The sequence below is a fragment of the Lutra lutra genome, chromosome 3 (genome assembly GCF_902655055.1).
Source record: "Lutra lutra chromosome 3, mLutLut1.2, whole genome shotgun sequence".
Taxonomy (NCBI): domain Eukaryota; kingdom Metazoa; phylum Chordata; class Mammalia; order Carnivora; family Mustelidae; genus Lutra; species Lutra lutra.
The window spans coordinates 57,907,542-57,932,370 of record NC_062280.1 but is presented as its reverse complement, the minus strand read 5'-3'; the positions used below and the strand labels follow the sequence as shown (position 1 = coordinate 57,932,370).

General features: G+C 37.3%; 1 protein-coding gene across 1 annotated transcript in view; it reads left to right on the top strand.

Annotated features, from left to right (window-relative positions):
• The window catches only part of PLA2R1 (phospholipase A2 receptor 1), a 108,986-nt gene that overhangs the window by 66,220 nt on the left and 17,937 nt on the right, over window positions 1–24,829 (top strand). Inside the window, 10 exon segments of the mRNA XM_047721863.1 lie at window positions 3,289–3,491; window positions 5,217–5,362; window positions 8,566–8,650; window positions 10,902–11,034; window positions 11,602–11,637; window positions 12,112–12,269; window positions 17,751–17,815; window positions 18,068–18,171; window positions 19,721–19,764; window positions 19,767–19,862. Coding sequence (XP_047577819.1) covers window positions 3,289–3,491; window positions 5,217–5,362; window positions 8,566–8,650; window positions 10,902–11,034; window positions 11,602–11,637; window positions 12,112–12,269; window positions 17,751–17,815; window positions 18,068–18,171; window positions 19,721–19,764; window positions 19,767–19,862 — 1,070 coding nt within the window.

Below are 24,829 nucleotides of genomic sequence, written 5' to 3'. Positions count from 1 at the left end.
CATTAAGTTAACCACTTTAGAATACCAATAACACTCCTACAGCACTTTTCATCTTCATAGCAGTTCACAAACATCTCCTTCTCCACTAATGAAGATGAGTTGAGTATCTATCTAAAACCAGAGCTATTTAATCATTGTCTGGTGTGAAAAAGTAAAAACAAAATGCAAGACCAACAAAAAAAAAGTATATTACATTTTAAACTTGCTGATTTGAACTTTTTAAAAATTCTTTGAACATGTAGGCAGAACTCCTGCCACAAAACCCAGCTTTTGTAATGAAAAGTCAAAATAAGAATAGAAGCAACATCTTAGGGATGATTTTTAGCCCTTCCTATCTTTCAGGGTGCTTTTAAATACATTATCCTACTTGATCTTCACAAAAACAAGAGAGAAGAAAAGGAATTATTATCCCCACATTTCAGATAAGGGTTTTTGTGATTAATTAACTTGTTTGAGTTTTGAGTTACTAAGTATTTGTACTGAGACTAGAACTCCAGACTTCAGGCTCCAAGTCAAAAGTTGCTGGGGAAGGAAGGATGAAGGCATTGAGAGGGAGTACATATTTACCCTGCTCCTTCAACTAAAACAATCCCATTAGCATACCACCTTTGGGGCTTCCATGTGGATTTTCACAGTTCAACTTAATTAGAACCTCATCACACAGAGTATGCGGCATCTCCTCTATTGTTCATGACCAGCTAGATTGTGAGCTGCATTCCAAAATTACACTGAACAAGTGCTCGCTTCAGCAGCACATACACAAAATTACATTGAACAGGATTGCACATCTCCATTCCTGGCAGGTTGCACTTACACACTATAATCTTTCCCCTTTGCGTGGCCCCCAATCATTCATTCAGCTTGTAAGGATCTATTTTATATTTTTATATTTTAGCAAGAGGCTTTCATTGAGGTTAAACAAAAACCTGTTGTTTAGCCCTTAAACTGTCCCTGCCCCCCTTCCCCCAGGGGATTCACTTAAAAACAAGTCCCAGAAACCAGCTCCAGGTAACAAAGCCCAGATACAGGGGTGGGTCAGACCAGGTGGAGACATCAATCAGTGGGGGGTTACATACTGTCTCCCTAGCTACCAAGGAGTATGGGCCCCCGCCCTTTGGGAGCCTTTCTGGCGCCAATCCTAACCAAGGTGTAATAGGCTGGGTCAAATGTCCATTAGGGTAAATTGTAACTCAATTGGTCACCTAGCATCACTGTGGAGTTTCCTGTGTGTGTTAAAATCTCATTGGTCACCTGTGCGTGGCCAGGCCCGACCGCATGGCCTTTGCCCTTAAAAGCTAGACTGTGAAACAGAGAAGGGTCGCCCTCTCTTGTAAGAGGTATGTCCCCGAACGTTCGGTTAGATTCTTGATGCTTGGCGCGAAATAAAGCTTTGCTTGACCTTCACTTTATATCAGTCTCGCTCCTTTAATTACGGACCCATTATTGGGGCATAACAAGCTTTAACACTAAGTAGCTGTTCTGGCCAATGGAGCGGACTGATGGCCTTTGTATGGACCAACTCTCTCTCTTGACTTCCTTCTCTTCTATACAAGTATACTAGTCATGTTTTCTTGTTTACTACTGATCACTTTCACCTTTGTGGGTCTCTTTGACACATCAGCATGGACACCCACACAGGACTGTGACCTTCTTGCTGATGGCTGTGATGCATGGTGTCTAACATGGGACATGAACTCAGGATTGTTGAAGACACAGACACTGGTTTTTTAGCACCCTTATTCTTTCTCTTTTTGCACAAACTTTTCCATCCCTTTAAGAGAGGCTCTTTGTATGTCTTCCTCTGTCTTCTTTCTTCTCACTCCTCCTCTCTTTGGTCTTTCTGTGAGCATAAAATAACCACCCATTGCTGACAAGGATAAAGCCAGTTGCTCTGTATTAAAAAAAAAAAAATTGAAGCCATTCCTTGTGAAGGAAATTAAGCAAGACAAATATTTAGTACCAAGTGACTATATTTTTAAGTGCCTTCAGGCCCCAAGTCATCAGTCTTCAGATGTTCCATCTATAATTGTTTTTTTTACCAGCACCCCTTGAAAATTCTTTTCTCTTTTTCATCCTTCAAAATTCCGTTCAAATGTCACTTCCTGCAAACCCTTTACTGATATCCTGAGGTAGTCTCCATCACCCCTTCTAGAATCTACAACAGAAATCTGAACTCTAGTATAGTACGTCACACATTATGTTCAATGCAACTAAATGTTTGTGTCTGTGCCTCCTCTGTGCTAAAATAAGAGTTGAGTTTTGTTTCTTTTATTTTGCTTTGTCCTTCTATCTCTAGCAGCTAATATACAGACTAGCCCGATATATAGATATAGAGGCTCAATTTTGTTGTTGTTTAATTTTATTTAGATAAATGAATGGTCACTTTGGTTTTAAGAAAAAAGGTTCATTCTTACTCAATTTGTATGCTATTTTTGGAATGGGATTGTTTTCTACTATTCACTGAAATTTGAGGTATATTTTTTCGCTGTCCTATGAGCTATACAGATTTGATGAAAAATGAACGTCTTAACATTGAAATTGTTTCTATGGAAAGATATGGTTCATTTTCCAGTACGTTCAAACATACACAAAAGAATAGAGCTTCATTCAGAACTAGATGGTCATTCCCTTTTCCTTAATGTCTGCCTTTATTCTAGAGTTTCACCCCATACAGAATTTATCTCATTCTCTCCACTCTCCCATGGTTTATAGTTTGGCTTTCTGTTATGTACCTTGCAATCTGCCTTGAATCCATCATTTATGTATCTTCCCTGTCAAATCTGTTTCTCAGAGGATAACCACTATGCATTTTTCATTGTTGATTTTTCACAATGGGGTTTCAAAGCACAGTATACAGAGTAAGTGTTCAATAAATGGTAGGCGGAATTTTTCTCTGCACAGTTAGAAAAAAGAAGCTCAATAATTGAAAGTAGAGGAATGTTGGCATTTGATTGAAATATTGGGGACTTGATTGAATATTGGGGATTTTTTAGTCCCAGGTTGAACAGTGCCTAGTTTCCTATCATTTGCCTTCTGAGCTCCAAATGTCTAAAGTCCAGGCTCCATAGGCTCTCTTCCCTCACTTATCCATCTTCTATTCTTTCTCCAAAGATGAAAAGAAAAGAAATGAGACAGTCCTGTTAAGAAAGCTTTCTTTTTCATCTTTCTTGTTCTTATGTGGGTGCTTCATTATGAGATGTCAATTGTGCAACACTCTAGAGACCTGTCTTCTAAGGACAAAATGTTCTAGTCATTCTGGTATTCAAAAGTGTTGTTTTCTGCTTTTAGGCTACAGTGGTGGCTGTGTTGTCATGCGAGGAAAGAGTCCACCTGGTCGCTGGGAAGTGAAGGACTGTAGACACTTTAAGGCAATGTCCCTGTGTAAGCAGCCAGTGGGAAAACAGGAGAAAATGGAGCAGGAAGAAAGATGGCCATTTCACCCCTGCTACTTGGACTGGGAATCAGAGCCTGGCTTGGCCAGCTGCTTCAAGGTGATGGCTAGGGTACCTAGGCATTCTCAATGGGATGAACATTATTTCAGTTTGATCCATGTATCCCAAATTCCCTTACTCCAGAACAGTGCCTGGCACAGAGCAGCTACTTAATATATGTTGACCATTTCCGTCTTTTCAGTTATATTCCAAAATAATCTTAATTCAAAAGACTGACGTATCCCTAGAGATACTGAGGGTCTCTTTTGAAGACTAATGTCAGGGCCCCAGTCAATATTTTTCTTACTGCATAGTACCAAATGAACAAGGTAGATTTTCATTGGGTATTGAAGTGGTACGATTCCATAGTTTGTAAGAAAATGAATAGTCTTTGTTATGGAATAGTACCATTCTGCTGCTAAAAATAGCTTTTGCAGCTTGCCAGACACCTGAGGATCAAACAAATTAAAACATACAGTTGATATATATGCATGTGTGTGTATTTACATACATGTGAAAAAATGTGTGAAGAAACATCTTTTTGCATATCAGTTTTAAATCCTAGATATAAATCAGTACTTACAATCTTCTTGTCATGAAACATCTGTGAATGTATTCATTTTAATGTACGCATGTACAATCCTACAATAAATTCATCAGGTAAAAGTGATCTCACAAAGCAGTAAGTTAAACCCTAGAAATTAGCAAACTGAGGCAGCAAGATGAAGTGATTTGCCCAAGATCACAATTATTTATTGACAGAGTTGGAATAAATCCCTTGTCTTGGGACCCCCATTCCAGTGTTTTTCCTACTATATATGACCCTGACATGTCAACAAATGTATGGTGTGTTTGATGGGCATGGTGGTGGGATTGATGGATTTTAAGTGATTCAAGAAAGGGTTCCCAGAGAAGGTAAGTTTTGACATATAATTTAAAAGATGGAAAGGCTGTGCTGTGGCCCACAGGACTGGGAAAGCTATTCATTCTGGTTGCAGCAAATCAGAGTCTGGTGAAGCCTGGCGGCAGGGTGCCTGCCTGGCATCAGAGACTCTGGCATAATGTCAGGCAGTTAAAAACGAGGAGGGCACAGAGGCCTTGGATCTGGAGTTCTGTGTTTTTGGACCCTCACCCTTGATCCTATATAAAGTCAGAAGTAGACTGTTTATTTGATAGACGTCTTCCAGCTACTGTGAAGACAGCTGAGAAACAGCAGAGAAATTAGGCATAGCAAAGACCCAAAGACCTTAGTAATATACCTGCCCTAGTTCCCAGGTCTCATTTCTCATTCCCTACTGTGGGTCAGCCAGATTCATGATCATTCCACCAATTCTAATTTGTCAGAAGGCAATCTGGTGAGATAGAAATTCATGGGCCCTTGAAGCAAGGAGCACCAGATCTGATCCGAGCTCTGCCTATTTGTAGCTGTGTGACTAGAGATTTGTAACCTCTCGTAGCCTGACCGCATCACTTAACAAATATTTATTTAGAGACACGTATATGCCAGTTACACAAAATTTAGAGGAAAAAAAAAGAGTCCTCAAGGAGCTTATTTATAAAATTGAGCTCATTATATCCTCCTCATGAATTTGTTGTGAGAATAAAATGAGATAGTTTTACGATGTATAGGCACATTCTAGTTCAATAAATGTTACTTCTCCCTACTTGGTCAAGCTTTTAATATTAGAATAATGACAATTATAATACTGTTATTTTCTTGTCCAGAATTAAACAGCCTCACCTTATCCATGATAGTGTCAACTTTTTTCTGTCCTACTAAACCAGGTATTTCATAGTGAAAAAGTCCTGATGAAAAGAACATGGAGAGAAGCAGAAGCATTTTGTGAAGAATTTGGTGCTCACCTTGCAAGCTTTGCCCATATTGAGGAAGAGAATTTTGTGAATGAACTTTTACATTCAAAATTTAATAGGTAAATACTTGTTAATTTTGGAAAAAATGCAATCAAATTCTCTATTTCCCAGTAGTGACTTATTAGGGATGAGTATCCCAAATATTTGTTTAAAATTTCAAGTATTTGTTTTAAGCCTAAAACCAACTAGCCATTAGTTGTGAAAGAAAAATATATACATATGGTCTTATATTTATATTGCACCAAGTTCTCATTCCATAAAACAAAGAACAAAGTGGCAATCATTTTGATATTTGAAATCTTTCCTATGTACCTCAAATCAGAATTTTAGAGCTTTTCTGCCAAACTCAAATTATCTAACCCCATGATTTTCAAAGTGTTGTCTGAGGATCCTGAGAGTCCTGGAACCCCAAGACCAGGAGGGGACCCAGTGGGCAGAGGCCCTATTTCCATCACTGATCACCAGCTCCACTTCTGCTTATTTTGTATAAAATAGGAGTCCATGTAAGATTTTGTTTGGGAAAAATAAAAAAGAATCCCACTGACTGAAAAAAAAAAATTCAATCCAGGTCCTAATTTTACATTTTAGGAAACAGGCATTCACTTGTCAGTATCGATCTTGTGAGTTTCAGAATCTTGAATTACATGGAGTTAGAAAATTAATTTAATTTAAATTTGAAGAAACATAAAAGGCTTGTGCTACCTTTTACCCAGTGCAAAAAAATTCCTTCCACTATATTCCTGTGGTCACCTACTATCTGCATAATTCCTTTCAGAGTGTTCCTTATTTGGGAGAAAACCCATTCCCTTGTTGGAGGCTGGGTTCAAAGATCAACTTTCTTGTAGCCAGAGCAATACAGATCAAGTGGACTGTATTTTTGAATATTTGAAGACAGCCATTATGTTTTCTTTTAGTGAACCTTCTCATCCATTGGCTTCTTTCTCTCCAATGTTCTTGTCAGTTAGCATACATTTTTGGACTATCTTCCATGGGAGGGGTACTTTTATATGCAGAACTGGCTAGAGAACGCAATAGATAAGACAGACAAAAGTCCTGCCCCAAGGCAATATGGCTCCATGGCTCCATACATTTATTTAATAAAAACAAATGTAACACCAGGTACTACGCTCCAAGCTCTGGAAATCTGGAGTCTCAATGAAACACTTGCCTGAATTACAGAGAAAATCCCAAACTATTTTTTGAGGAAAATCCTGGCCTTCCCCATAAGTTTCCTTTAGGACACTCCAAAAGAAGATTAATATGCAATTATCTATCAAATTATTCATCTCTAGTCTCCACGTAATGACCTTAACAGTAGGAGACTTTGACAACATCTCCCCATGTGAGTCTTACAGAGTACTATTGGGGGAAAAAGGTAAAATATGTTTGCAAAAAAGGCACAAACCTGGATATTTGCCATATGCTTTAGCATTGTAAAAGCTTCTAGAAGGAAGCATTTTCTTTGACAACAAACCTCTTTTTTTGAGGACATCCCATGGAACTGTTAATCTCTGTGGGAAATGCTGATCTAAACCATATTTTCCAAATCTGGCTGATTCTCACACTCATTTGGGACACCTTTTGACACAGAGCACTCTGGTCTCACACCAGGGCTGCTGAGTCAGATTCTCTGAAACTGAAGAAAAGTTCAAGAAGCTTCCGGATTATTGGACTGGAAGTCTGGTGTGGGGCCACAGATTTAAGGGATATGGGATAGTCTCCATCATCTTAAATTGTAACTTTGCTTCATGACTTTAGCCCCTTGCAAAACATCCTTTCATACTTGAGCATAGTGAGGTTTGCTATATGAAATAACCACACGCAAACTGCTTCCAAATTTGCTGTAAAATCAAATATCATTCTGTCATTTCTATTTATGTAAGTTCTCACACTTGAAATTTCTTGTGGAATTTAATGCCAAGCATCTATCAAATTATTAATCTTTAGCACTTAATCAGAAAAGCTCTATTACTTTGTATCCAGACTGCCAGGAATTTAACAAAATCTCATGCTTGATTATAGCAAATAAACCAGTTCTCATAGTGGCATGCATGCTGCTTCTTATGGCACTGCTTTTAAATTTCTATTTTATTATTTATCATATTATTAAAAATTATACAATTACAGGAAATTGATGAAGAGAAAATTAATACCATTTAGAAGCCAATACATTTCAGGAAAAATGTAGAACTCTGAATTCAGTAAGGAAAGAAATAAAAAGTTCTTAAGGCAGGAGAGTGATATGAATGTCTAGGTCATGGATGTTAAGATACCTGGCTTAACCTTAAGGCAGCACTCTCCCCTCCACAACCTTGCAAACTGTAAATTGCAATAATGGCAATCACCAACCGGGCCCCAATGATCTCACAGATTTCTAAGTCATATTTTCCTTTCATTTGTATTGTTCAGGCACAATAGCTCACATATCTGAGAAGAGGATGCTTCAGAATAGGCTTGCTTCATTGCACTAACGAAAATAAAGCATCTGTCATGACTTCTGAATCTTTTAAATCTTTAATTCTCCAAATTATTCTCAGAAAATTATCTTAGTGAGATGGTTCACTGTACAATTAGACTTTATTGGTTGATTTATTGAGTACTCTGTGGTTTGATGTATTTGTCCTCTGCCTAATTGTAGGAAAGATGGTTCTCTGTGGGGATTCTCGCCAAGTCTAACCCAGTGGTGACTACTGAAGTTAATCTACTGTGCCTCAGACTGATTTGCTATGAAATTATTTATGTTGGGATCTGAAAAAACAAAAACCAAAATCTGCTGTGTACCTTTTATTAAAGGGGGTGATGGTAATTAACTTCCAAAGAATACAGGAACATTTGACAAAAAAGCAACAAATCGAAGCATAGGAAAGTGGTAAATACACATAGCAAAGTAGTAAAAAGTCCTCTAGGGAAAAAGATGATCCAAAATTTCTTACCAACTTGCTTTCATGTGTTCTTATCCTACTTAAAATGTGTTGCCATTCCTAATGAACATGAGAAAGCAGTTTCCCCCAACTGTAGGTCGCCAGTGAGCACACCATACAAGCCAAGAGAAATAGGAAGCCAGGCTAATCTTCTCTACATTCATCTCATAGCTCAGGTTTTGCATGTAAGAAATGCTCAATAAATGTTTGCTAACTGATCAATCCTGCCAGGAGTATCAGCTGTTTCCTGTGCACATAAACACTTTAAAATATTTCTTGAGCCTATTACATTATGTTGTGAATTCAGTAGGAAGAGCCAAGGTTTTTTCTTCTCTTCACAGGACAGAAGAAAGGCAGTTTTGGATTGGATTTAATAAAAGAAACCCACTGAATGCTGGCTCGTGGGAGTGGGCTGATGGGACTCCTGTAAGTTTTTCCAAACTGAAGACAAGGAAGTGAATTCAATACAGAGGGCCCTGGAACACTTTGGTCAACCAACCAAGAGAACCTGGAAGTAATGACTGTATTTCCTGTGACTGAAACCCAGATCAAAACTGTATCAAATCTTGGTACCATAGGAGTTATTTCTGCAAAGTCCTGAGAAACATTCACTAACCATGTAGTTCTGAGGCCAGCTGTAGAATCTCATCCTGGAAAGGAATCAAAATCTCCAAAAACCCCCAGACTATCTCCCAAGTGAAAAGTCTTGAGAAAGAAGCAACTATTGTTTAAAATAATATTGGGCTTTCTTTACTGCACCTTCCCTCTCTAGCTGAGCACCTAATTATAGGAATGTGGGACCCTTGTCCAGATCACAATGAAAAGAACCATTTTGGTTTATCTCTAAAAGGACAGAAATGCCAGCCTTAGAAATACCATCTCCTTCTCAACCAGAGCAAGTTATTCAGTTGGGGGAAAAAACTTGCTTTTCTTTCAGCCTTATACTTGTAAAAAACCTCTGTGAAGGAAAGATGGAAGTCACTGTGACATTTTTTTTTTCATGTGCAATGAGAAATTCTCCTATTTTCCTCAAGATGATAGGGGGAAAAAATGAAGCCATATCCCAGATTGAAATAAGATCCATCTGAAGACACATGCAAAATCAACGTATTCAGTTACACCTGTGAACTAGGAGGCCAACAAGAGATGGCAGTGAGCAACTAATGAAGCTCCTATTTATTGAGCCCAAATTATATTGCAGACAAGGGTTGAACGCACTGCCGCATGATCTCATTTCACCCTTATAATGATTCCGTGCAGTGGTTATTAGAATGCTTAAAGAGTTTGCCTAAAATAATGCATAGGAGACCCAGGCCTCCAAAGCCATGATGTTATATCTCCTAGCTGGGAAATATCAGCAGCCAAACTTGGAAATAGTAAAGATCAATAGAGAAAAATGGTCTCTAGCCCCACTAGAGAAAATTTATGGCAAGGAAAGGATCTGTGGAAAACAATATGTGGAAAACAAACATAACAAGGATATGCTAGTTAAACATATAACATATAACACACACACACACACACACACACACACACACACGCATATATATAAACATTTCCACCTCTGTTCCACCACTGCTTCTCTGAGAAGGATGTCAGGACCCGAGAGTAAGAAGAGACCTTAGAGATCACCTGCCCCCTCCATCTACTATGCTATCAAAGAAACTGAGGCCCAGAGAGCAAAAGAAACTTAGCGAAAGAAACTTAGCAAAAAGAAACTTAGCAAGGTCCTCCTGTGACATAAATGGCAGTCACCACATGGCACAGTTGGGTGGTTAATGTCAGTGTGGCACCTGGAAAATGAAATGTGATTTTATGTAGAGGTTGAGAATGCTTCCTTTTGTTTTAGTAAAACCATCTTATTAGTGATTGAGAGGAATAGACAGTTTGGTTCAGAATAAAGTTTGGTTCAGAGATAAAGCCATGAAGCAGTGCATGGAGTTGCTCACTACCACTCCCTACAGGACAAAACAAATCTTCAAACTCCCACTATCTTCTGAATCTGAGCTTACATATTTTTAAGTTAAAGGAGCTGTTGTGCAGTTGTGTACGTGTTTGAGGAGGAGTATAAATGTTTCAAGTATCCTCTTTTTTCCAAGGTTTTGCTCCAGTTTTAGCTGTGGTCCATTCACTCTCCTGTCAGGTAGCCGTTAAATCATTGAGAAGACCAAATTTTTATTTAACATCCCTCTCACCTGACCAAACATGGAAAGCATTGGATAGTTTCCCAATTAAAGCTAGTGATAATTTAGAATTTAGTGATTAAAGACTAAAAGCTTAGTGTATATGCGAAAGAAATCTACATCACAGATGAGACCCAAATCTGACAGATGAGAGCCTTCCAGAAGTTTACCCAGGGTTCCGGGGTACCAGGGCTAGTCTGTTGTGGCCAGTGAGACAACAATGAAAGTTCAGAAGTTTGGGTCTGATTTGTTCCTTCTGGAGAAAGGAATTGCTTGCCTCTTTTTAAGAAAAAAAGCATCTTTAAGGAAAAATGCTAGTTTGGTTAGTTTGTTCTTCACAAATGTGGACCAATCTTTAACTCCAATCTTATCCAGACATCTTAAGCTTCCTCCAGAAGTCTGTGGTGATTTATTTATAGAGATGTCTCTTTTGATCTTTTGAACCTTTTTGTGGGGGATCATCGTTAAGAAATAACGAACTTCATCTGCTGCAGGTTGTCTCTTCATTTTTAGACAATACTTATTTTGGAGAAGATGCAAGAAATTGTGCTGTTTATAAGGCAAATAAAACATTGCTGCCCTTGCACTGCAGTTCCAAACGTGAATGGATATGCAAAATTCCAAGAGGTAAAAATATTAAGATCTTTACTATATGTTGCTTTCTAATAATCTGCAGCACTTTTCCAAGTGAAGAGTTACAGAAATCTAAGATTTAAACACAGTACCAACAACCATCGTGACAAACCAAATTGTACCATTTTAGCAAAGAATGTCTTATAAGGGAATGAGAAAAGTAACACAAGAGCAGTATGCTAGTTTAATTACTAGGAAATGAGGATAACCAACTATACTGTGGAATATGGTATTTTTCTAGTACAACCTGGAAGAAATGTCACTGTGACATTACAAGCAAACAAAATTACTTGTCAAATGAGTGAGTGAAAGAACCTAACACCATGTGTGACACACAGTAGGCCCTTGACAAGTGTTCGCATCCTTTCTTCTTTAACCAGAGGCCTCCTGTGAGCCTCCTCTTCAAGTATAAGAACTAACCATATTTCAAACAGCACGAAGTACCTGGAAATGGTCTCTTTAAAAGCAAAGTACAAAATACCATGTTTAGAGCTGAAGTAATTCAGAGATGGCGTCCTTGCAAAGGAAGGTCACTCAAGGTGGTTTGCTTTCACTTTGCAGATGTGAGACCCAAGATTCCACCCTGGTATCAGCACGGTAAGAACTATCCTGGCAATTCTTGAATTTCTAACTACGTGCCATTATATACCATTACTGTATTATTGCACTCCTCCAATCGAGCCTCTCTTCTCTTAAGTCAATCTAGAACTGATTTGTTCAAATTAAATAATGGTCACATTAATAAAAGTCATTAAATGATGAAAGATTCATATTATAGCTTAACACTGTTTTGTGACACGTGATTTTAAAATATGCTTTTATCCCAGATCTTGCAATACAGATGAAATTCCTTAGATGAGAAAAAACAAGAAAATAAGCAAATTATATGCTTAGTAAAGTGTGTGTAAATATACTTATTTATGTATAACACACACACACTTTTTTTTAATGCTAAGTGACCAAATTACAAATTTAGGGGTCAATCATAGCATAGCCTATTTGCATTATATCAGTCAATGGATTTTGCATCATTTGCATTGGTTTTGTTTTTTTGGTTTTGTTGTTTTTCAGATGCACCCTGGCTCTTTTATCAGGATGCGGAGTATCTTTTTCATACCTATGCTGCAGAATGGCCCTCCTTTGAGTTTGTCTGTGGCTGGCTGCGTGGTGATCTTCTCACAATTCATTCTGCACATGAGCAAGAATTTATCCACAGCAAAATTAAAGCGGTATTGAAGTACAATTAACCATGAGAAATTCAGAACTTAGCTCCTTCTTCTGTCATTGGGGGGATTTTTTTTTTATATTTGAATTCAGGCATTTATTTAAGTTTCATTTAAAGCCACAGATTTTTGAGAGTTAATTTTCTTCCTGTTACAGGAATTAAGAGAAAATAATGGAAACACAGGTTTACTATGTTGGTCAGTCATTTCACTTATCTTCATTCTCTATTAGCAATAGCTCTATGAGCAACAGTTATGAGGAAGTAGAGTTTTATTGCTTTAATGAGGTTCATCCAATCATCCAACACATACTTATTCAGAGTCTACTCTTCTAAGGGCTGGGGCTCTATCAGTGATTAAAATAGACCAAATTCCTGCCCTCAGGGAGCTTAGAGTCTAGTCTGGGAAGAAAGACTATAATCAATATAGTTCATAGCATTATATAATATTTTATTAAAAGATAAATAGATAAATGCCATGGAGGAAAATAAAGCATAAATGAGGGACAAGGTGTACGTGGGGCGGGAGATGGTGGGATGGTTCATGTGCATGACTATTTCAAAGTTGAATTTTACTTATAAGAATATAGTATTTTTAAGTCTATAAAGACTCAGTATTCAGAAAATGATAAGGAGTGGTTTTCCATTTCAATTTAAGATAAAGACTTGGACAATCTTTGAGGAGCTAGACCAATTGAAAAGGAGCATGCAAAACCTGTTAAATAATGAAGCAGACTACCAAGGAATAGTGTACGTTCTCAGTGTATTTCTTCAACAGGCACTTACTGAGCATAGGTATGTGTCAGGCATTGTGATATTTGTCAAAGACATAAAAATGTCAAGAACACAAAAATGAGATAGAGTCTCTGTTTTTAAAAAGCTGGAAATAATAGTAAGTGAAAAGGGAGCAACATGCACAAATTATCAACATGCCACCAAGGGGGGAAACTCACTCCCATTTTCCCTAGGAAATCTCTGAAAGTAAGAAAAAAAAGTTTTTTCTTTTCCATAATTTAACATTATTTCACAATCACCAGGAATCCTTTCTTGAGCTATCATCTTTTTACATTTGTAAGTTGATTGTGAAAATGAAGCTGTATATTAAAAGCATCCTTGGCGTGTAAGAGAAATGTCTTCCCTTACAGCTCATGGACCTTTTCCATTTCTATAATCCTGTTTGATGCATAGACAGTCTGCAAGGTGCAGGTAGGTCAGGACTACTACTGAGTTGTAATGGAAAAAGCTGAAAAACAGGGGTGTTGGGTGACAACTCCACAGTCCTATAGAGTCTCAGTGATAGACCAACCACAAGAACAAGATACTCCCCACTATTAGCTTGTGTGCTAAATTTTTTTTACCACCCTTCCTCTAGTATAAATGGAACACTCAAGCCAAATCCATTTTAAGCATCAGCATGTCAGAAAATACGTTTGTTTCTTTAACAAAACAACAGATTCCTGGTGGCAATAACAAGACATCAGGTCAATGTCTGAAAACCAGTTCATCCATAGATAGGACAAAGTGCATGTCTCAAATGGAACTGATTTTTGGCCAATACTTATAATTGTGTCTGGCACTGCATTCAGTACTAATATTTAATGGCATTTAATCTTTCCAGGGACTCTCTGAGGGAAGTCTATTATTAGTACATTTTACAGTTAAGAAAGCTAAAACTCCAAAGAGGTGAAGCAACTTGGTTACTTCCACAGCAGCTAAGTGATAGAATCTGGAAGTGAACCCAGGCCATCTGACTTACAGGGTTATTTAAAAACCTTCTGCTGGCAGCAGAACGCAGTGTAGGGGGAATATAAGAGCACAATGTCTTCGTTACATAAAAATCAAAAAGAGTTCTAAAATCCCTCTCCAAAAGATGGTGCCAGCTCTGTCTCAGACAAGAGCGATGAAACCTTCTTTAGATCTTTCCAACGGAGCTCAGCTCCTCTAGGAGTATCTGCAGGTCTTCTCTCTTCACCTTTCCCTGAATTCACTCTCCCAATTATTAGTGGTTGGCAAGCCAGTGAGGATGGCAGGGTTAATACCTCCTGTAGAAGAGAATAGTAAAATCCATGGGTTTAGCTGTTTGAGAGCTAGTGCCACGACACTGGTTGAGGACTGGACCTAGTTGTGATATCAAACCAGACAAACCTTGTGGTGTCTTACATGGCAAAATTGCAACACGGTCTGTAACCATGTTGATACAGAACGCTCTGTCGGTATGATGCATGAGCAGCTGACTGATCTAACACCACGCTGTACTACAAAAGACAATTACTGGATGGTTTTAAATGTATAGACTGGAAAGGGGCAAGGGACCTACGGGAAAAGGGTATCAATTTAGAAAGAAGAAAGCTGTATATTCCCAAAGCAGTTCTTATTATCACATAATCTATGGCTGTGTTAGGTGGTAGTAGTGACATTTATGGTGACCATTTACACTTCATGAGTAAGAAATTCCATATCTATGAATGTCCTACTAGAATGAGTCTGTCCAGAAAGTTTTTTTATTCCAGGATGAGGAACTAAACATGTAGAGATCATGCCACTCACTTTTGTGGCATACTCGTATCCTGTGAGTGCAGGAAGAATCAGAATAGTAGTTAAATATTGTTTAAAGATTTTATTTATTTATTTGAGAGAGAGACAGAGACAGAGATAGTGAGAGAGCATGAGCAGCAAGGAAAGAGAGAGGCAGACTGCTGAGAAGCAAGTCCAATGCAGGGTTCAATCCCAGGATCCTGGGATCATGACCTGAGCCAAAGGCAGATGCTTAAGCTTGACTAAGTCACCTAGGTGCCCCTAATTAAGTATTTTTAGTATTACATTTGTGTTGTATAGTTTCCCTATAAAGAGTAGTAACTCAGAAATGGGAAAAGCAAAAATAGCATTTAGTTGGAAAATAAAAGAACTAACTATTGAAAAAGAAAGCTGGATGCAATTTTTTAAATCTGAAGGAGATTTTTTTAAAACAAGATGTTTCTGTCTTGAAAAAGTGGTTAGTCAGTATTTTCTCTTTGAATAACAGAATACTACAGGCATGATGAGAGTGAATTTTTTGAGTACTTCTTTTTTGAGCTATCATTTTGGTTAGATTAATGCCAAAAAAGTAAAAAGCCATAAGCACTTTAGGAGTTGTTTAACATGAACTGCTAGCCAATTAATCCCCTAACATTTTTATGCTGCGTTGTACAATATTTGCATTTCAAAATTGCAAGTTCTTCTTATTTTAATTTCATGTCTAGGGGCACCTGGGTGGCTCAGTCACTTAAGCAACAACTGCAGTTGGCTCAGGTCATGATGCCAGGGTCCAAGAACTGAGCCCTGCATCAGGCTCCCTCCTCAGCAGGAAGCCTGCTTCTCCCTCTCCTTCTGCACCCTTTCCTTGTGCTCTCTCTCTCTCTCTCTCTGTCTCTGGAATAAATAAATAAAATCTTTAAAAAAATAATTTCATGTCTAAATACTTCTAGCAAAAATATATCAAATGTATTAGTTATCCTCCAAAATATAGTGTTTTAAACCCTTAAAATAACTTAGTTTTGATATTTTTGATGGAAACATTTGAAGACATGACAGGTTACTCTTCCTTACATTATTTCATAGATGAATTACTTCATAGATTATATTGCCTATTGCTGTATTTTATTTTTTTAATAAGTATTCTTCCCATATGATGCTATCTATAATGACAGTAATAAAACATAGTTCATGTTATGAAATCGGTGGTCATATTACATTTTTATATGAAGAATATTAATCAGTCTTTTTTTTGTAATTTGATACTTAAGCTAAAATTTACAACACCTATTTTTCACCATGGATTTTTTTTTCACCCTGGAAATCTTCTAGCTTGTCCTTCTAGCTTGCAGTTCTATTCCGTATCACAACAGGTTGTGATGTGCCATGTGGAGGATCACCATGCTGTAATTGATGTGGCAATAAATATGTCACTTAACATGTAGTAGTTATAATTTCTCTTTAGAGGTCCTTAATTGGGGCAGTGAACAATCGGGCCATGATTTCCACTATTGTTGCACATGAGACCTCTTTTAGATTGAATGAAATTGTTGTGGTTCTCCCACTGAGTTCACAGCCAGTCTCAATGGACCCATTCCAAAGCCTGACAATGGGAATCTAAATTCAGCATGTAAGAACATGTCCATGAAACAACACCTCAGGGATCCCAAATTATAGCTGTTCCATCTTGCATTATTCTCAAATTGCTGATATGGCAGACAGCCACACTGTTCAAGGAATAAAAATATCTGTTTATAAATTAAAATGTTAGAGAGCTATTAGATTCTGTTGTATGATGACCCAACATTCATGTGGAAAAAAATATAGGTATCTTAAAATGTATTCTCCAATTTTTACAGAAGAAATGAAGTATGAATTTAAATACACAATGCCTTCAAATTAACAGGTTTTTAGCTTAAAAATTAAGTTACATTTCAGGGGCGCCTGGGTGGCTCAGTGGGTTAAAGCCTCTGCCTTCGGCCCAGGTCATGATCCCAGGGTCCTGGGATCGAGCCCCACATCGGGCTCTCTGCTCAGAGGGAGCCTGCTTCCTCCTCTCTCTCTGCCTGCCTCTCTGCCTACTTGTGATCTCTGTCAAATAAATAAATAAAATTTAAAAAAAAATTAAGTTACATTTCACATACACGCAATAAAGTATATTGATTTAGAGATCTTAGAAATCCTTACTGATTCTTCCTCTTTTATAGGTAAAGAGGGAATTTCAATTTCCTGGGTCATAAGTCCACTATTACATTTGCTGTAGTGTGTGTGTGTGTGTGTGTGTGTGTGTGTGTATGTGTGTGCATGCACACATGTGTGAACATGCTGTTTCATTTTATACTTTATTGCACTGAGATCTGTGTGATAAATAATGGTACAAAATTAGTAAAATATAGAAATAATTTTCTGGTTGTTAAGCAGTGGAAGTTCTGTAGTATTCCTTTGTCCTATCTTGTGTCTCTCTATTAAAATGGGGAGGGTGCTAATACTCAAGTTTAAAAGCTTAACAATCAGGCTAATGCCAAAAATTCAAAATTCTTTTTACTATTGATGTCTTGGTGCCTTGAATTGTTTTTCAAACAGTGTGATATATGCAGTGAAATATAAATCACTGAGATGAGAAACCATTGAATTTTTAGTCAAAAAATAGGAGTCCACATCCTATTTTACTTTAAAATATTACTGTTTAAAGCCCTATTTGAGAGTTAGAAAATTTACTTTTAAATACATCGGGAAACTTGTAAGAAAGAGTTTCAATATTTGATTCCAATTTCCTACATAATGAGGAGGGACTATTTGGAAATAATGAAGTTTCAGGTTCTCTCAAGATGCTAGGCCTTAGTGTACTCTTCTTTAGGTAATTGAGTAAAATACTGAAGAATAGAAAGCTATTAACAGGAACCCCATTAATCTTAATAGTGAAAAGGGAAAACAAGTAGAATAAAAGCTGACATTTTCTTTTTTTTCTCTTTAATAGCTATCAAAGTTTGGTGTAAATTGGTGGATTGGACTTCGAGAAGAAAAAGCCAATGATGAATTTCGGTATGGAACTAGATCAATTTGCATTTTACTTTGTTTGACGGGTTTTATTTGCAGAATGATTGGATGAGATTTTAGTGATCAGTTGTTGAGTAGCCGTCAAACATTATCTTTAACTTATAAATTTTCATTTCTCTAGCCAAAGATATGAGTATCTTTTTAATTTAATAAAAATTACCCCAGAACTCCAAGAATGGTGTTGGAGATTAAACATACGGAATAAAGAAGACCTTAAAATTCTTAATTTACCTACAGCTGGAGAAATGGAGCGCCAGTAATCTACCAGAACTGGGACAAAGGAGGACAAGGATCTATGAATAATCAGAGCCAGAGATGTGGCTTCATTTCGTCCATAACAGGTTATTTTATTTATCCATTTTTGGGTTTATAATACAAACTGAAAATTTTCAGAAGGCTTAAAGTCTCCTTTTCATTGCATTAGTTCAGTGAGAAGGTTTTGTTTGGCTAGCTTGCTTTTTAATTGAATGTGATGAGTTTCATTAGTCTTAAGTGTTAAGGATGGCCATTCCTACAGTTAATTCCAGCATTCATGTTCTTGGAAATGAATTACAACCAGATAAGTCATTCCTCATGCACCAGAACAGCACCAGAAATAGACCGAGTGAAACTGGTCAAAAATATGCCTGATAGATAAAAGCCTCTAAAAAATTTCAATATGGGCCCATTTTAAAAATCTCTTCTTCATGATTCAGTTATAATTGGCCAGAACTTTAACCCCTTGGAATTTCCTCCCCACTTTCCCATTTAAGAAAAATTTTCATTGAGTTCAGTATTTTTTTAATACTTGGCACTAACTGCTTTTGCCATAGAACACCAACTACTTCCAGGCTGTATTTAGAAATACATGTACCTTTAAGACAGGTTTTTAAATTGAATTCAGTTCATCAGTACAGTGTTATCCATCCCACTCTTTCCATCCTATAAAAGGTAATTATGTTCCTGACCTTTAATGGATTCATAAGGAACCTGTGCCCCAAATCAGGAGAGGGATAAATATGGAAAACAACCCTTAGTGTAAGGGTTTCTGCAGGGAAAAGGGAAAACCACGTTGTTAATCAGCTCTCTTTTGCCAGCAGGTGTCACAACAGCCTACAGAAAGGCTGTTTTGTGATTCTGGAAGACTAGAAGCTAACTTGCATTAAAAATAGCATTCCAGCCCCTCCTTCAAAATGCCAACAGTTTTTGGCTTATATCCCTCACACTAGAAAACTGAAACTGCCTTTGCAATTTACATGCATCCTTGCCCTATTCTGGGATTTATAGCTTGAATGCTAATGAAATGCATTCTATAACCTTTACTCTGAAAATATAGCTCTTCTAAATTAAAATACATTTTCCAGGAGGCTAAGGACTTTGGGATATATCTTCCTGAGGGCATGTCTATGTATGCCTGTTTTTTTTTTTAAGGGTCAGTGTCAAAAACGGCTTCTTTCTTAGAAGTTACTGAGTTAATTTTTCAAAACTGTGTATTTTCTAAAGAATTATAAATTAGAAATGATCATTTATTGTTTTAGAATCATTTTTCTCCTTATATTGAAGTTGAATATTTTAAAACAAAAATATTACTCTGCATTCTTTTGTTAATCAAACCAAATATTCTCAGAATTTTAATCAGTTCTGTGATTTCAACTGTAGTATTTTAGTTAGTTGGGGTTTTGTTTATTTGTTTGTTTTGCAGTTGCAAAATTTCTACATTCTTGAATTAGATTTACTGATTTAGCACCTGCCCAATCTGTTCTTATTGTTAGAGAACTCTACCATTAGCAGTTTAGTTTGAATTTGTAGATTAAAGAAATTATGATAAACCATCAGCAGTCATAATGTGATAAAGAACGCCTACTAAGAGCCAGCATTGTTCCATGTCATTCAACCCATTTACTCTTCTAGGACTATGGGCTACTGAAGAGTGTTCCATTTCTATGCCTGGCATCTCTGTAAGCGAAAGAAGGTTTGGGTCATAGAGAAAGAGGAAAATACCCCAAAACAACACGGAACATGTCCCAGAGGATGGCTATATTTTAACTATAAGGTAAATTCTTTTTCAAAATGTTGCCTTTGTTTCTGTTTTTTAGATGTTTATTTTAGAACATAATCAAAGAGTGGGTGTGGCTTTGAAAAACCAGGAGTTGTCCATTAGGACCTGGAATTTTTTTTGGTCACAACTTTCAAGATAGAGTTTTCAGTGTAGGTAGGAGCAAACCTCTAGGAATAAGGAAACAGCCGTGGCACCACCCTTCATTGGTATACTTAGTTTTTGCTATTGACACAGTCATTCATTGTGCTGTGTGACTGTTTCTTTAGGCATGATGCATGCGAGCCTGTGTAACTAGGCCCTGTCCCCAAATGAGCTGTCAACTCCAGAGGGTACAGTCTCCATCTTCTCCTTTGTGTCTTCCCTGCCTGGAGCAGGTACAGAGCTCTGCCCCGCCTTGTGAATTGACCCACTAATAACGTAACTCAGTCAATGTCATCTTGAGCCTCATAAAGCTGGTGCTTCTATGCAGAATTGAAATTTTTTTTTAATTGCCAGTGGGGATATTGTAAACCAAATTTATTATTTCTGATACTAGCCTCCAATTAAGGCCAAAACTTTCCCTCCACTTCTTATGTTTTATAATAAAATAACTTTATAGACCTTAGTGGAAGTAATTAAAATGCATCCCAAATTATAAATATTTCATTCTTTGATAATGGAAAAACCCAAACTGTGTCGTAATTTAATATGCTAATAAGAAATTGCTCTTTGACTGTGGACAGCCAGTTTTCAATCTATATGTTCAGTTACATGTGGCAGAGCCTTTTCTCTTCTTCGTGAACTTCTTCTCATTGTTAATTTGTGATATGGGGCCATTTGGATTTTTACATGCATTTTTGAGCACCTAATATATATTTGGCATTGACTTTTTAAAATGTGGTAAATTCACATAACATAGAGTTTACATCTTAACCATTTTTAGTGTATAGTGCAATAGTGCTAAGTATATTCACATTGTTATGCATGAATCTGCAGACCTTTTCATCTTGTAAAACTGAAACCCTAAATCCAATAAACAATAACCCTCCGTTCCCCCTCCCCAGCCTCTGGCAACCACCATTACTACTTTCTGTTCCTAGTAATGTGACTACTTTAAATACTACAGATAAGACATTATTTTATCTTTTGTGACTGTTTATTTTACTAACAGATTGTCCCCCAGGTTCATCCATGTTAGGGCATATTGCAGAATTTCCTTCCTTTTTGAGACTAATATTCCACTATAGTATATACCATATTTGTTTTCTACTCACCCATTATGAACAGTTGGGTTTCTTCCACCGTGTGGCTAAGAGGGTTTTCTAGGTGATCATAGATATATATCTTATTTTTATTTAATCGTTTAATACACAGAATTGTTATTCCCTCTTATATATAAGAAGACCAAGACTAATAACATAGTGTGCTTTTTCTGAAACTCATAGCAAATAAGTGTCAGGTTGAGAATCAGCTTCAGGTTTTCTGACCTTTGAATCTGGTAGTCTTGTCTCTTTCCTACAGTTGTCATTTCATATGACATTTAAGAATTAGCGCCATGACACAATCTGGTGGCACTATGAGATATCTTCTAAAATATAGTTGTTTTCTAAAACTTTATGGTACTGAGATACATTTTTAATAGTATTTTCTGTCTGATTCCTATTTTCCCAAACTATAAAATCTACCGTTATACATTTCAATATAAAAATGTAGGAAGTATTCAACAGAAAACTAAGTTTGAAGATTTTATTATTTATTTCACAGACAGAGATCACAACTCATACAGAGATCACAGGCAGGCAGAGAGAGAGGGGGAAGCAAGTTCCCCTGCCAAGCAGAGAGCCCATGCAAGGCTCGATCCCAGGACTCTGGGATCATGACATGAGCCGAAGGCAGAGGCTTTAACCCACTGAGCCACCCAGGTGCCCCGAAAACTAAGTTTTTGAATTAAAATCTTCAACAATTAGTTCTCTTTAAGCTATTCTACTGTGTAGCATATATTTAAAATAAATATGCCATTTAACAATTTTTAGTGTACAGTTCAGTGGTATTAATTACATTCACAATGTTGTTCAACCATCCTCTTTATTTCCCAATGTATCATCATCCCAAACAGAAACTGTGTAACTATTAAGCGACAACTCCCAATCCCCCTCTCTCCAGCCCATGATGAGTTCTAATCTGTTTCCTATCTCTGAGTTTGCCTGTCTAGATATTTCATATACGTGAATTCATATAAATTTGTCCTTTTGTTTCTGGCTTATTCACTCTGCATAATGTTTTCGAAGTTATCCATATTAATAGTAGGTATCAGAACTCCATCCCTTTTTATGACTGAATAATATTTCATGTCATATTTGTTTTTCCTTTCATCGTTGATGGACTTGGGTTGTTTCTACTTTCTGGTTATGGTGAATAAATCTACAGTGAACAGTGGCATTCAGATATCTAGTGGAGTCCCTGTTTTTTTTTTTTTTTAAGATTTTATTTATTTATTTGACAGACAGAGATCACATGTAGGCAGAGAGGCAGGCAGAGGGGAGATCAAGAGAGGAGGAAGCAGGCTCTCCACTGAGGCAGAGAGCCCGATGCGGGGCTCGATCCCAGGAGCCCTGAGATCATGACCTGAGCCGAAGGCAGAGGCTTTAGCCCACTGAGCCACCCAGGTGCCCCCGAGTCCCTGTTTGCACTTCTTTGGGGTATATATATCTAGGATGGAATGGCTATATCATATACCAATTCTATGTTAACTTTTGGAGGAAACAGTAAACTGTTTTTCATGTGGTTAAACCATTTACAAGCCTGCCAGAACTATATGGTAGCAATTTCTTCACATCATTTTTTTTTTTTTTAGGATTTTTATTTATTTATTTGAGAGAGCATAAGCAGGGGGAGGGGCAGAGGGAGAAAACAGACTTCCCCACTGAGCAGGTATCCGGCTCGGGGTTCAATCTCAGGGCCCTGGGATCACAACCAAAGCTGAAGGCAGCACTTAACAGACTGAGCCACTCAGGTGCCCCTTCTCCACATCTTTAACAACACTTGTTATTACTTTTTTATTATTGCCATCCTAGTGCATGTCTAATGTTATGTCATTGTGATTTGATTTAGACTTCCCTAATGGCTAATGATACTGAGTATCTTTCCATGTGCTTATTGGCCACTTGTATACTATCTTGGAAAAATGTTATTCAAGTCCTTTGCCCAGTTTTATTTGGGTCATTTGTCTTTTATTGTTGAGTTGTAGGAGTTCTTTATATATTCTAGATATTAAGCTCTTATCAGATACATGTTTTGCAAGCATTCTCATCCTGTTCTATAGGTTGCCTCTTCTAATGCCCTTTGATACACAGATGTTTTAATTTTAATGAAGTCCAATTTATCTAATTTTTCTTTTGTTATTCATGCTTTTGGTGCCATATCTAAGGAAAGGTTGCCAAACCCAAAGTCATAAAATTTTACTTCTTATGTTTCTTCTAAGAGGTTACAGTTTTAGGCTCTTATATTAAAGTTTTGGTTTATTTTCAGTCAATTTTGTACCTTGCGACTATTAGAACAGATGCATCCTAGAGTGCTCTATATGGAAAAGCCACAAAGGAATGCCTAGCTTGTCTCAAAATCACACTTTTACTACAGACAGTGAGCAAACCCAAAAGTGTGAACACAACTGTTTTAGTTACTAATCACTATCTCTCCCATGTATAAAAGAGGATATTTTAAGGAAATTCCATAGCAAATCAAATCCTTGGCATTAGAGAAATAATTCTCAGAAACTCTCAATGGTTGTTTTGGTTCAGAACTTGATTATTATCCTCTCCCCAAACTTCTTCATCTGCACAGCTGAACTCCAGTCCATACTCTTGGTGTAAGCATACTGAGTATGTATGTATAGAGGCATGGTAGCAGTGATGGTGGAGCAGACTCAGGGCAAGGAGAGCAAGTGAATGCCTCCTTTGAAAGGAATAGAAAAGGGCATGAGTAAAGCACAAACATGCAACCGAGAGGAGAAAGACTTTCTGAAGCAGGATTGGAGCAGGATTAAAAATCCTTGTGTAGCTCAAAATTAAAAAAAAAATCTTTATTGATAACTACAGCTAGATTAGTGGTTCACAGCCCTGATCAAAATTTAGAATCAGCCTGTGAGCTTTTTAAAAATGTTAAGGTGGCAGGGGCATCCTAATGATTCTGATTTAATTAATCTGCATTGGATCTACGTATCAGTGTTTTTTAAAAGCTCCCCCAGTTATTCAAATGGGTAGCCAATATTTGCCCAGCAATGCAACAGTTGGCACAGCTTAGTCTTTGAATCATTCAGAGGAATTTGACTACAAAATACTGTCACAGCAGCTACCTGAAAAAAGAGATCTTTCCCCCAGGTGAAGTTTCAGGTTCCCCAGTGTCCTCACCCACTGGGCCTTCCCCTGCATTAAGATGGCTAAAATCCCACCATTGAGCCTCACACCTTTGCCTTGATTCTATTTTTTTTAAGGGCAGTATTTCTGAGATTGCCTCATCTGTCATCTACACCTTGGAATAAGTGGTTTATCAGATCATTAGAAAAAACTGATAATAGGAGGATTGAAAATGGAGAGAAGGAGAGCCCTGTGGGGATGGCTCCCTTGATTAACAAAGTTACAGAAGGAGAACTGCGAGGTAGCAATGACATTTTTCACATCACAGTCTTTTGCTCTTGTTGTCATTTTCCTAGGAATAATTTTGTTGTTTTTTTTTTTCCTAAAAAAAAATCCTAGTTGTTGACTAACTTATCCACCTCTAAGAGTTTTTAAAACTCAGCTACCAGAAGTTAAGCATCTTTTCTAATTTTTCATCAGTTATCTCCTCTATGTTTGATTATATATGAGTCTTAACCTGGGATTACCCCTAAAAGAGTGAGTCATCTAAGACACTTGTCCACAGCAGAGCTGTAAGCAGAAAAAATTCTAAGTGTGCATGTGCTTTGTGTGTATAGTAGGTTAACTCTT